Raw genomic sequence first — 14,036 nt, forward strand, 5'->3', positions numbered from 1 at the left:
CAACGATAGAAGATGGAGCTCTCTCTGCCTCCCACCAGAACCATGCACTTATACATTGGGCTTGAAAATTCTGATTCTAGTTTTTTTGGGGTGTTGTTCTGAAAAAACCCCAAATATTCCATGTCCCCATTCCCCTGATTCCCACACTTTGTGTTGCGCTGTTGGTAAAGGAACAAATGGAGGGGCTGGTACCATTTCTCCATCAGCAAAGATGGGGCGCAGGGGGCGTTGCAGGCAGGCGCAACTGGAGCAAACAGGCCGCAGCCACAGAGGGGCCGGCTGGGCCTTTGGGGCAGGGCAGGGAAAGGCACGGGAGCTCCCGCCGCGATGTGCTTGTCTCCCTGCTCCCTGCTCCAGCTGGAACATAGGCTTTTCACATAACTCTGCAGTTCATAGGTGTGCACACGCCTTCTTTCAGCGAAGCAGGCCCTTGAAAATACAGGCCCGGGCTTCTGGCTCAAATCCTCAAAGCTTCATTTCACTAGAAGGGAATAGATTGAGTTGTCATTTTGAAAGCCAGGAAGACTTCATCATGAGAAATGAATATTCTGCTAAAAATGGAAACAAGCTCATTTGACTCACATTTCCAGTATCTTAGGTTGGATAGTGCTCAGAAATGCTGCTGAAAAGGTAGTCAAGACTTCTCCAAATCTCCACCCCCCCCCCCCGCCCAAATTCAACTCCGTCTTCCACCCAAAATTGCTGCTCCTGCTAGAAAAATAAAATAACCTCAAATCAGCCACACTGGCAGAGTGCATAAACAGAAACTCCACTCAGAGAGTATTTTCAATTCTGGCAAGAAAGGTAAGAACAGGGACCAGCTCATCCCTAATATATTCCTCGGGGCAAAAGGAAATACCTGTGGTAATGATGTGGAGGAATTAATTGTTGCTAATATCAAGAACTCCTGGATTGGCTAAGTGCTTTGAAAATCTGGGCCCATGAAATAACACATGGTATGTTCAACTTAGAAGCTTACCAAGAATTACAAATTATTTTAATATTAGAAGATTCTGGCAGGTAGGATCATATTGAAATAGCTGTCCATGGTTGTTACTTTAGCAATCTTCAGTCCTTTCATATACTGCAAAGTACAGACTGGCTCTTCTTCAGAGTCATCGAGAAGTGTCACTGTCACAGATGCCGACACCCGTGTCAGGCACCACCCTCCAGGGAAGAGCTTAGCAGTGAATCCTATGGAAACAAACAGCCAATGGAGAGCAGACGTGCCATGGTTCTTCTGTTTGCAATCCTCCCTGTCATCAGATCGGGTCTGAGAAGACCTTGCTAAATCCAACTGTGAGTTAGAGAATGATATCAGATGCAGCTTGGCAAGGGAACACACAGAGTAGTTGAGAGGAGGATATAATAAAATTGTTGTGGTTGAGGCAAATATCCTCGTTCCTCTGGTTTGGAACCCACATGGGAAACATTACTGGTGGTGGTGTTTCTAGCAAGCCTTAATAGCAGTGCGTTTCCTGCTAGCATGGAACATTTGCACCTCATCTAATTGATTTGTGTGAGTGCTGTTGTTTTTCCTGATTACAAAAAAACAAAAACAGCAAAACCTACCTCTGCGTTAGTAGTTGCAGTTCTATGCCTGCATTAGAAAGGCCCCTAGATCTCAGGGGCTTCGTTGCCACTACTCAAGTATCTTGAAACTAAAGCCGAGAAGTGCCTTTTCTGCCCGCTGAGATAAGCACAGTACAAGCTGGCGTCATTGTTTGAAGGTAGGACAAGGAGAGGGTGTGCTCCTGCCTCCTGCAGTCGTCATGCCATACTGCAGACTCAGATGATTGTGGATATCCAACACCGGTTTTCAACAGCTGAAGAAATCAGGTGTTTACAAGATGCTTTCTCTTCTACTGTTACTTTCCCCCTAGTTTTAAAGGGAATCTGTGTTGTAAAAATTTGTTACTCCAAATACAGAATACACTGTGCATTAGCCTGTGTCTCACACCAACTTCCCTTTTTACAGTGTGGAAACAGGGAGTGACATTATACGTATTATAACTAAGCCCTACCACATGGCAGGGACTGCGTATCCATGAAGCCCTTAAATGGTACACTGCATATTATCTTCCATTGGAAAAGTGAGTCAGGGTAACAGAGTATGAAAAGAGAAATGGAAATATCTCGGGGGTGTGTGTGTGTGTGTGTGTGTGTGTGTGTGTGTGTGTGTGTCTCTCTCTCTCTCTCTCTCTCTCTCTCTCTCTCTCTCTCTCAAGATTGCCTTTACAGGAATTGGATTTAATAAGTTATTGGCCAGGCTGAGGGTAAGGAAGTGGTTAGTGACAGCAGATGTGTGTTTCCCTGCCAGTGACATCTTTCCACTTCATTGCTGAGCTAATTGATACTTGCTGGCAAGTATTTGATCAATATGCTTTCAAAGGGCCTGTGAAGAACCCTAAAATTGCTCCGGTCAGTTGGCCTCTAACTGGAGAGAGCAGGTCAGGTTTCATCCTTCATTTATAGAGAAAACATTTCCTGTGTCCCTGCAGGGTGCCAGGCTCTGGCCCAGGTTGCAAGCCAGGTTCAAGATGAGGTATTATTTGCATTGGGTGTCGGGGAAAATACTCTGCATGTTCCCAGAGCCCTCCCAGCTGATCCTTGGTTCCTCAAGTGGCCCCCCCAATTTGGAATGCTTCTGTGTTACACCAGGCATATATATGTAGAGATATTTGTATTCTAAATAAGAGCTTTACATGGTAGGAGTAAAGGGACTGCGTTGTCTTTCCTTTTCCATAATTGTGTCCTTCAGAGGCCACCAGTGAATTCCTAAGTTCTTGAACCCAGAGTACCCCCCGCCTTTCCTCCTTGACTAATATCCTGCACAAACTTACTTCAAACGTTGAGAATTAAATGATAGAGGTTATTCTGTATGCTGTGGCTCCTGCCTCTCCCCCACCCCACAGCTCTCTCAGCCTCTTGATCTTCGTAAGGGCAAGACTAGGCTGAATTTCTTTTTTTCTTGTGAAGCAACAGGCTGCAGACTTTCAAGGCCTGAGTGCTTGCTTATTTTGGTTTAAAGGAACTTCAGCTCAGGGGCTCCTGTTACAGAGTAAAATGAGGAGAAGTGGGTTGATGCCTGCCCTTCCCTTTGGGTTTTGTTGTTGTTATTGTTGTTATGATCTGGTTGTTAAGGGTAGAGTGGGGTGAAAAACAGGGCAAGAGCCCGTTGAGCCCTTGAGTTGATAACCTTGACTTTTAGGAGACATGGGTGTGTGTTTCCATGACTCTCCTGGAATACCTAATACAAACTGCGGCCCAGACTGAACCCCATTGTAACCTTTGAGGCAAACCTTGCATTTTGCTGCAAGAGAGAAGCTGCCACTCTCGACCATTTCCCAGAGCTTAGCCTCCTCTGGTTCTCTGGCATGTCAGCACTTGCCTTATGTTTTTTCCATCACACTCCTCCCCAGCTCAGCCACAGGGGCCTCACCTCTCACAGGATCGGGGTATGTGACCCTGGAGCCCAGACAGCCTTGCACATAAATCTTCTTGGTCCACCTGCAGTTCGTCTGTCAGCAGCTGCCCCGCTTCTCCGCTGGATGTGCTATTCCCACACACCCATCAGACGATCCCGAAGTGTCTGCAGGCCATTGGAAATTCAGACTGGCCCTATCCTGTCTCTAGATCTTCATATATCTTGTCCTGTTTCATTGCCTGCCATGCCCAGGCTGTGCTCTACTACTGAGTGATTCCATGAAGCCCAAACTAATAGTGGATGAGTAGCCACATCACAACTGTGGCCAGCTGCCATCAGGACTGATGTTCTTTCTGTGGGCAAGGCTCACTTCAGAGCAGCTGAGAGCACCCCAGAGGCAGGTCAGAATTGGGAACTAGACAGGCCCAGAATTCTGATTGGCTTGAACCAGATACAAGCAATATTCATAGGTTATCTGCTCTTTTCTAAAACTGGAAGCAGATTTTTCCAGTGTGACAAATAATAGTATATTGTATGGGGAGCCAATGAACACAGTAATGAACGCTTTTAAGTCTCATCTAGGTGCTAGGCACTATGTTAAATAAAAATGCAAGCCCTGGCCGGGTAGCTAAAGTGATTGGAGCATTGACCCCATACTCCAAAGTTGCTGGTTTGATCCCTGTCAGGGCAAATGCAAGACTCAACCAGTGAATGCATAATACCGTAAGTGGAGCAACAAAAATAGATGTTTCTCTCTCCTGCCTCTCCTTTCATCTTTCTCTCAAATCAATAATTTTTTTTTAAATGCATAGTGCAGTGGTTCCAGAGTATGGATCTAATTATTTATTAGTTGAGTGACCTTGGACAATTTATCTATCAGAACCATCTATAAAAATAACATATAGCAGTTACCCAGAATTGTGAGGATTAAAAGGCATCGTGTAAAGTTGCACTTTGAAAGTTCCCAACACATAGTAAGCTATCAATAAATGCTAATTATTATGTTACTGGTTTGTTAGGGGAAAACAGAACCCTTAAATGAGGAAAGACAACAATATAATCAGGATATGAGTGGCACAGATGGTGAGTCCTAGGCAATTTTTGAATGGAAGGGTCTGACAAGCCTTCAAAGAGGCAAAAATTGGGCCGGTAGTGGGAAGAATGAGTAGAACTTAAATAATTTGATCTGGGAGTGTTTACGTTTTTCTGCAATTTGGGGGAGCCTGTAGCAGAAAGAGAATAGAGTAGGATTAGAAGAAATGGTCTCTTTGTTTTGCACATTTACTCAGCGTGAGTTCAGGCACACCACTGGGCCTTGATTTCCTGATTTAAAAAAAAAAAAAAAAAAAAGCGCAAACCGGGGATGCGGAATACCTGCTCTGCCTAGGCCTCGGTGTTCTTGGAAGGCACACATGAGAGGAGTTATACGAGAAGGCTTTAACATGGTAAAATGCTCCCTGGTTACCTAAAACTGTCACTGTGTGACCTGCGTGGCAGCACTTGGGAAGAGGCACTGACAGCCCTAGAAAGGTCAAAACCCACTGTTAACACAGCCATCCTGACGCCTCTCCAGCTGCCCCAAACACGAAGAAAATACGTGCTTAGGATCTCCATTCAGAGCACCTGAAGCAATATGTAAACACCTTCAGACAATAACAACAGCTACAACAATAGCAAATAGCAAAAACAACAGCCACTGCTATTTATTTGGCACTTACCCTATCTTAGACACTCTATACTTTACAGACTTTGTATCTCTTATTTCTCCAGCAACATCAAGAAGCAACTATTACTATTCTAATTTAGGGGTAATGAAGTTGAGGCTTAGGGAAATAATTTGCCTTGTTCCTTTTAGCTAATAAGTGATAGAGCGGGATTTAACTCAGATATATTTGACTCCAGAGCTTAAACCCCCCTTTGCTGTTCATCTAAGGAAGAAAAACATGCTTTCCCCCCCTCCCCTGAAACCCTGTGCCAGGTTTCCTATGGAGGATTAAGCATGAGTATGAGTTAAATGAATAAAATGGTTAATGTTCAGGTAGTCCCTCTCCTTTTACTTGTGGCTCTATTGTTGGAAAATGTAGACCTCCCACGTTACTGCCCTGTAAGCACCACATGTACTTTCTAGTCCAGAGATTGGAGTGTAACAATAACAATAATGCCCATACTTATCCTGGGCTTTATATATTCATTGTTTCATTTGATCATCACAAAAAGCCCTTGAAAAAAGGATATTATTCCTATGTTACTCACACGGAAACTGAAGCTAAGGGCAGTCAAAGAACTTGCCCAAATTCCCAGCCAACAATTGATAGAGCTGTTTGAAATATTACAGCTATTACTAATAAAAATAATAGCAAGGGAGAGCAAATCTTATATCCCATACACAGTGTGCAACATGAAACAATGAATGTTTTCTACTTGAACTTTGGAATGCCGTGATGTGATGTTCAGAGATGTTAAATATTTGTGCTTGCTTATACCTAAAATTATTTCTCTGCCACGTTCATTTAAATAACCAAATCCTGGAACTTGCTGGAAAGCAAAAGGTTTATTCTTGAGTAATAAAGCTGGAATTGAAGGACGGGGATCAGCTATTAAATTCTTAATCACGGCACAAGGTTTTTGAATGTCAAATGTTAAACTCTTCTACATCGATAGGAATTTTGCTCTGAATCTTGGGTCCCCTAGGGTACCTTTCCTGTCTGTGCCTGTCAGCTTCAGTGTTTTGTATTTTAAATAAAGCTTTCCCTAACATTCAAAACTCCTTCCAGCCCTTCCTTTTAGGAAGAGGACATAAATAAAGTGTGTACTATGCCTTTGCATTTTTGTTTTCTTTTACCTTTTTCTAACCGCGTTCCCCCCTACCCCCCACCTTCAGAAGTATAAAGCTAAGGTAAAAAGAGCTTTAAAAGAAGGGCTCTGGGGAAGTATGCAAATGACAGAACTGTCTATGGGAAAATTAAGGGAAGTGAAATTCAGCAAGAAAGAAATTCATTGATGTTGTGATGAAACGTTGTCACTGGAGATGATGACAAATTAGACTCCGTTCCCATGGGGACCGGTGCCATACCTACTGATCATTTGACCCATGGCTGGATGTTAGCTAGCCGAAGGATTGACCCAAAAGATGACAAGATGGTTTAAGTCCCGTTGTCTCATCAGCATTCAGGAACCCCTTAGGGGATGAAGGGGAGAGGATAAAGAAGGATAAAAGATGAAAGCTGAGCTGTGGAAAGAAAAATGTTTTTAATTACACTGAGGAGGATTGTGGGTCCACCTGTAGCTTTTTGTTGAGACCGTCCTTTGTTTTCTCCTGTCTGCAGAGATCATGGCCGACCCAGAATCTGTTTGGCCTCTGGGAAAGGTCCATGCTGGTAGCCGGTCCCCCTCAGTTTAATGGATACATTCAGGATTTAATCTCTCTGTGGGCTATCTTTACTCTAATAGATTCTGTTACGCTTGCCGAGCAACCTGGATTTTGTTAACATGCTAAAAGAGATTGCTTTCAGAGAGAGAGAGAGAGAGAGAGAGAGAATACCCCACAGTGGAGCACAAGTTGAGGTTTCCATAGTGAGTCCGTACCACATGCCTGTCTGAAGGGCACAGGGAGGTCGTCTCAGGCAGTGGGGTCAAGGGAGGCCAGCTCTCCCCCTGGGAGTCAAGACACCCTTACGCTCCATATGTCTCAGTTTCTTCACTAACAAAATGGGAATTACAGTGTCATCTTAAAACTGTGATGGCAGATAAACTAATTCAGATGAAAATCCAGAGGAAAATGTTAAATTCTGAAATTCACTTCCTGAAGGAAAGGAACAGTACATTTACTCTGTTCTTCTTCCAGGTTATGAACAAATGGACAAACACACACCCTGGAGTAATTAGAACGGTATAAGTTAGTTTGATGTAACTTATACCTCAGTATAACAGGTAGGCATTGTTTTTGGAGAATCCGTTATTTCAAACTTGGTCCTATCCCTTTTTTATATTGGTAGAATGTAGTGGTCCTAAACTTCCTCCACATCTTGATTTTCAGAGGAATCATGAAGAATTCTAAATGAAGTACTAATTTTAAAACATCTAATTCTTATTATAAAGTCATAAGACTGTGTATGTGACTAGGATATTCTGCAAAGAATTTCACAGCATTTGTTAAAGTTTGAAAAGAAATGGGGGTGAGGTTGTCAATCTGTGTATTACAGAGAGAACAGTGTTACATAAAAGTTGAAAGCTTAGGCTGGGAAGTTAGAATACTTGTGGGTTTGAGTCCCAGCTCTACTACTTACTAGCTTTGTGACCTGAGCAGGTTATTTAACCTTCAGTGTCTGCTTCTGGAAAATGGAGATGTGTACCTTCAAGGGTTCTTTGAAGAATTAAATTGGTATATGCGTGTACGGTGCTTAGACTAGCACCCCACACAGAGTTAGCAGTCAGCAAGTGTTGGCAATTATGTTTTTGTAAATACGGCAGGATGGGTTGTTGGAACATGAAAGCTGAGAAGTTTCTGACAGAGGTGCGAATTCCCATGGGGAGAGCTTGCGCGTGGGACCTTTTGTTAATTGTCATGTGTGTCTGGGTCCTGCATGCCAGGTACTGCCTCCACTGGGGAAGAGTGAAGCGTGAGGCCCAACCTAACCGGGAAGCCAAAGGCAGACATTCCCATGGCTCTGTGCCTTGGCTGATTATGTTAATGGAAGTTCCATTCCTCAGAGCCTATGATTTGTAATATTTGTATTTCAAGCCACCATTTCAGCTTCTTTTAAGTTTGGTTTGTCGGGGGCACCATAGCTGAGCAGATGAATTCACAGGCTTTATAGACCAGACAGTTCTGGTTGTGAGTAAGTGAGTGGGCTCTTTGACTTATTTTGCAGCTCTGGCCCACAAAAGAACCTTGTTTTTATAAAATGCTAATACCTGCATTGTAGGGTCCTTGTGTCTAATGTATGGTAAGTACTGCTTGCTGTATGGTAGCTATTATAATTTTCTGAAAGACCCTGAAATCTCTTTACAATGGCTTTATAACACACAGGCTCTAATCTTGATAACTGTGCTGATTTAGGTACAGTACATGGATCTGAACAGCTTTGTTTAGTTTAGCTTCAGTGTGTTTATCTTAGGATGGAATTCTGCCTCTCCTGTGTGTGCCAGTTTCTTGTTGCTGCATAACAAACCAACCCGAATTTAGTGGCATCAACAACCATATCTTTATGGCTATGAATGTTTGGGGTAAGGAATTTGGGCCAGGCACAGCAAGGCTGGCTTATCTCTGTTCCCTATCTGGAGCTTCATCAGGAGAAGACTGGCACGGGAATATTCTGGAGGCTTCTGGAGCCTGGGCTGGATGACATGAAGACTTGCTCAGCCGGAGCTGCCAACCAGGCACTTAACTGTGGTCTCCATGTGTCTCAGAGCTCTTCACATCAGGGTAGCTGAGAGCATTCCAAAAGAGACAGGGGGAAGCAGCGCGTGGCCCTTTATGACCGAGCCCTAGAAGTTGCATAGTGTTGCTTTCTCCGTTCTCTGCTGGTAGAAACCATCATAAGCCCACCCAGATTCATGCAGTGAGAGTACAAGGAACATTAAGGCCCACTTCTCAATGGGGAGGCGTGTTCAGCCAAGTTTTATAAAAATACAGGGATTATGGCTCCTATCTAGGGACATGTTAGGGCTTCTGACTTTTACATACAGCAAAGCAGGCCACACAGTCTCTGTTGCAACTACTTAAGGCTGTGTTGTATAAATGAAAGCAGCCATAAACGATATGCAAACAATTGAACTGCTGTAATAAAACTTTTCCTTACAAACACTGAAATTTGAATTTCAAACAGTTAAGTATCACAAAATGCCTTTTTACAAAAAGGCATTTAAAAATGTAACAGTCATTCTTAGCTCCTACAAAAACAGGCAGTGAGCCAGGTTAGACTGCCATTGATTAGCTAGATCTGACTTTTTTTAAATTAGTATTTTCTAAATGTGTAGAAGAAACATGCAGCTATTTCTCAAGTGCTTGTGTGTGTTTCTATGTATGTGAGAGAAGGAAAGGATTGCAAATTCCATTTTCACTTTAGGAATAAATTTGTGAATATATTTGGAATTTCAGTCCTTCCAAGTGTGCCTTATCTTGTTGCAGAACTTTTGTTACAGGGCAATTGCAGACTACATTCTTGATACTTACAGGTGGAAAACTTATGATATTTAATTTCTTTCAGTACCTAAAGAGGAAAAAATAGAACTTGGTTTTAGCATTTCCGGAAATACATATTGTTGTGTATTTTTAAAATAAGCACTCCATGTTTTTAAAGAAGTTGTTGATGTTAGACCAAGAGATGAGGTTGATGACTCACTCACAGGGCTCAAATTTTTTTGACCTTTATTAACTCATTAAATAATTTTTTGACTGCCTAAAATACCAGTTAGTATGCTAGGTGCTGAAGGTAGGAGAACAAAAATCTATATATAGTACCTGCCCTTACAGTGCAGTGGGGTAACCAGATGTTAAAAAATGATAGCACTAAAGAATAATATGTGTTACTAGGTTTAAAGCTGGAACTTTTTACTGTCTCTCATCCTCACCTGTCCGTTGAACGTGAGAGGCCAGGACATAGGGATTGTTATAATAGTGCAACCTGCTGTTTAAAAAAACAGGTCAGCACATCCACTAATGAGTGAATTGTCCTATATCTCAGTATTTGGGTTACATTTTAAAGAACTGTAGGCATATGTGACACCCATTTCATATTACTTTGAGGAAGGAATAAGAACAAAGAAATTTGTAAATATTGAAACTTGTTAGATTTTTTTCCTCCATAAAGCACCATTGTGATGGGTGGAAAACTCACCTAGAAGAACAGTTTGGGACTTAGTGACCACATAGAAAATTGGGATACTTGTCTTTGACTTTCCTCTGTCAGCGTTTCTCAACTGGGGCACTGTTGACATTTTGGGTTGTGTAATTCTTGGTTGTGGGGACTGCCCTGTGCATTGCAGGGTGTTAGGAGCCACCTGGCCGCCGTCAACTAGATGCCGGTAGCACTCTACCAAGTTGTAACAACCAAAATTGTCTCCAAGCTTTGCCAAATATTCCCCAAGGGTGTAAAATCACCAGTGGTCTACACTAAGATTGGAAAATAAACTGTATTACGACGACCCCAGTGAGAAAAGCATATATTTAATAGTAAGAACTCTAGCTCAGGGAATAGAAACGCAGGTGGACTTGTTAATCTTTGAGACACAAAATTCCTCCTTTGAAAAAGCTGAAATGAATTTGGACAACCCATTATCAATTGAAACATTACACTCATATATACTCTCATTATGTCCAGAAATTTTTCTAAACTTTAGAAAATATATTTAGAAAATATAGTCTCTGCAATATTTAGCAAGGCTGAGATGAGAACCTCAGTTATTTAATTGAAACTGAAAGTTCCCAAATATCGCTGGAACAGGATCAAATTTTAAAATTGGATAGAAAATAACAAATGAAGATATTTTGAATTGGTTCCATGTTCTTAGCCTGTAAGCTATCGGATTGTGTGAGATGCATGACCCAAAGGAGATGATTAGCTCTCCACTAGTGTTCTGATAATGAATAGCTCTACAAAACCAATTAGCTATAATTCTATCAGTCATTTCATTTGGGTACCATTCTGTTTAAGGGGAAAAAAAAACAACAGTTTTCCTTGGAGATCTGTAATTAAGCTGTGATATTTGATGGGAACAATGGAGGAAAAAATAGTATGCTTATCAATTTGTTTTTGTTATTCCCACGTGACAGTAAACTATGATGAAGTGTTCTGTTCACAGCAGTTAAGAAAGACATTTGTCCATTTTAAAGGTGTAACAGGCCAAATGAGTGTTTTTAATTACATATTTTGTTTTATATGGATGTCTGCATTGCACACCTCCAGGGATTTGCCCTTTACATGGAAGACTGATGTGCCCCCCTGACGTTGTGTAGGATGAGACACTAAATATTTTTTTCTTCCCTAATGTATTTTCCCCCTGAAAATCTATGTGAATCCAGAACCATGAACAGTGGAGTTTTTCCTTCCAGTCATTATTGTTGCTCTGCAACTGCCAGTGCTCACTGTCACAGTGACAATCATTTCAATAAACTCTGTTTACTTATCTATCAAGGCATTTTATGGACTGGTACGGTTCTATTAGAATCTGAACACATGAAAAGTTCTTAATGCATTATCCTCTGTTGTAAAACGAGAGATACTACCATATTTTACCCTACTTAATGTGCTCCCGTGTATAATGCCCACCCATGTTTTTGTACACATTATACATGGGATTATCATACCCGTATTATTATGCCCATGGTATGTTATCATTGTACCCATGTATAATGCGCATCTTAATTTCTACCTCAAAAATTTGGGCAAAATGCACATTGTACACAACAAACTATGGTACTTTATTGTTATCTGAGTATCCTTCTGTGACTCCTGGGCATTTTTGCAATTTTTAATGTCAATTTACACAGTGGAATGAGAGACTTGGACGTGTGTTGTTTTACCTGAAGTTTAATACATGCATTTTGTGATTTTTTTTTTAAATTAGCTTATTAGAAAAAAGTACAGTGGATTATTGTCTTGGACTTTCTATTTATTTTGCTCACCATTGTCCCCACAGCTAGCCAAAAAAATCCGAGAGAAGTTCAACCGTTACTTGGATGTGGTCAACCGGAACAAGCAGGTTGTGGAGGCATCCTATACCGCACACCTGACCTCTCCCCTCACTGCAACCCAAGACTGCTGTACCATCCCGCCTTCCATGATGGAGTAAGATGTTACTGTTGCTTATTGCTGTTTAAACCAGGAATTGAATTGCTTTCCATTCATACTCAAAATACCTGTGTGTGTTTATTGCGAAGTGCATTCAGTATTCCTATCTTAAATAAGTCCTTTATTATTACACAGACAAGTAATTTCTAAAGAAGTGCGGCTCCATATTCTGTGTCCAGGGAATTCCTGCGCTCTCCATGCTAACCTTTTTGTCATGCTGGAATCAGGCTCAGAAGTACCGGATACTGTTTGAGTGCAGAGTTGACTAAGCGTAAAAACGTGCAAATATTTTGTCACGTGTCAACTAGAAAGTCATGAATAAAATTGTCTCTCTGATTCTAGTAATTTGCCTAATTTAAGGGAGCACTTTTCATCTTTGATAAGAGGAGCAAAAATTCCCACTTCTTATTTTAGTGTAGATATTACTTTTAAAACTACCAAGGGAAATGACTTCAGATAATATTGAAAGAAGATTGTTATGGTTGAGGATATTTTTATTTATTGGGCTAGTGATATTTATATCTGGAAGAGTATAGGGTCACGTAATGCTGGAAATTGTTTCTAGTGGAAAGAATACTTATCTAGTGGTACAAAGAACTTAATTTTCAATTTGACTTGGCCTTTAATTAATTAGATGTGATCTTAAGTTACTTAATGTTTATTTTTATGTATAGTTTTCTACCACTGGATAACAGCCTTTATTATACCAATTTTCTAGGGCTATTTAGAATGAGTAAAAGGTATTAACATACTTAAAAAATTATGAGTGTAAATGTTACCATAATTAGTATGTATTACTCCTTTTTGCAAAATAAAATACTCTTGAGGTTATGCAAGAGATGAATATAACATAGTTTTTTTTTTTTAATTTCTGTTTTGGGGTGGTTTTTTTTAGTGGTTAAATGATGCTTTGCTTCTGCAAGCAAGTTTTTACTTAATATGGTTTCTTGGTGGGCTACATTGGTAGCAGAGCATCCTTAAAATATTTTATTTCTCCATCTATGTGATATTATGAGCTTTCTCTCTGGCTTACCCTGTCTGTGACCCAAAGAAGCTCGTATTAGTTGTTTACTAACTTAAATGGAGAGTGTATATATCATTTGAAATGAGACTGTCTGGATATGAATCCTATCTACAGTACATAATACTCGGATGGTCTTGAATATTTGATGTCTTTGAGCCACCCCGTCTTCATCTCTAGAATGGGAACAATTACAGATACTTCACTGGGTGTCATGAACATTCAGTGAAATAAATGTGAAAATACTTCATAAACTGTAATGTTTTGAACAAATATTAGTTGTAATATTTATATACTACCATAGCATAGTGAACTCATTTTATTATTTGTTTATTAGGTTTAAACAAAGGAAGTGCCCTTTTTAATCCTTGGCATCAGTAACCAAATGTTTTTGACAAACTTATCTCTTATCTAAAAATAAACTTAGGGTCCAGGTGAGTTTTGAACTAAAGAAAAAATCATTTTTAGGACTTAAAGAAAAGTGAGTAGAGTAAGGGAGAAGCCCCAACAGCTAGTATTTTAATTTTTTTTAATTTTTTTGCAATCTGCTAATATTTTACTTACTATATTCAACATTTTATTTGTTAAAGTGTGTTTTTTTATTATGTTATTACAGTTGTCCCAGTTTCTCCCCCTTTGCCCTCCTCCACCCAGTACCCCACTTCCCTGCATTAATCCCCCCACACTTAGTTCATGTCCATGAGTTGTGCATTCAAGTTCTTTGGCTTCTCCATTTACTATACTATTCTTAACATCTCCCTGTCTATTTTGTACCTACTAATTATGTTTCTTATTC

The 14,036-nt window shown here is 40.6% G+C and overlaps 1 protein-coding gene across 1 annotated transcript in view; it reads left to right on the forward strand.

Annotated features, from left to right (window-relative positions):
• Positions 1-14,036, forward strand: part of CACHD1 (cache domain containing 1) — a 205,165-nt gene that overhangs the window by 99,720 nt on the left and 91,409 nt on the right. The window contains exon 3 of the mRNA XM_054574183.1: positions 12,068-12,216. Coding sequence (XP_054430158.1) covers positions 12,068-12,216 — 149 coding nt within the window. The remainder of the gene's footprint in view (positions 1-12,067; positions 12,217-14,036) is intronic.

Source organism: Pteronotus mesoamericanus, unplaced genomic scaffold, assembly GCF_021234165.1.
Source record: "Pteronotus mesoamericanus isolate MK-2021 breed Mesoamerican mustached bat unplaced genomic scaffold, CSHL_Meso_final contig_105, whole genome shotgun sequence".
NCBI lineage: Eukaryota > Metazoa > Chordata > Mammalia > Chiroptera > Mormoopidae > Pteronotus > Pteronotus mesoamericanus.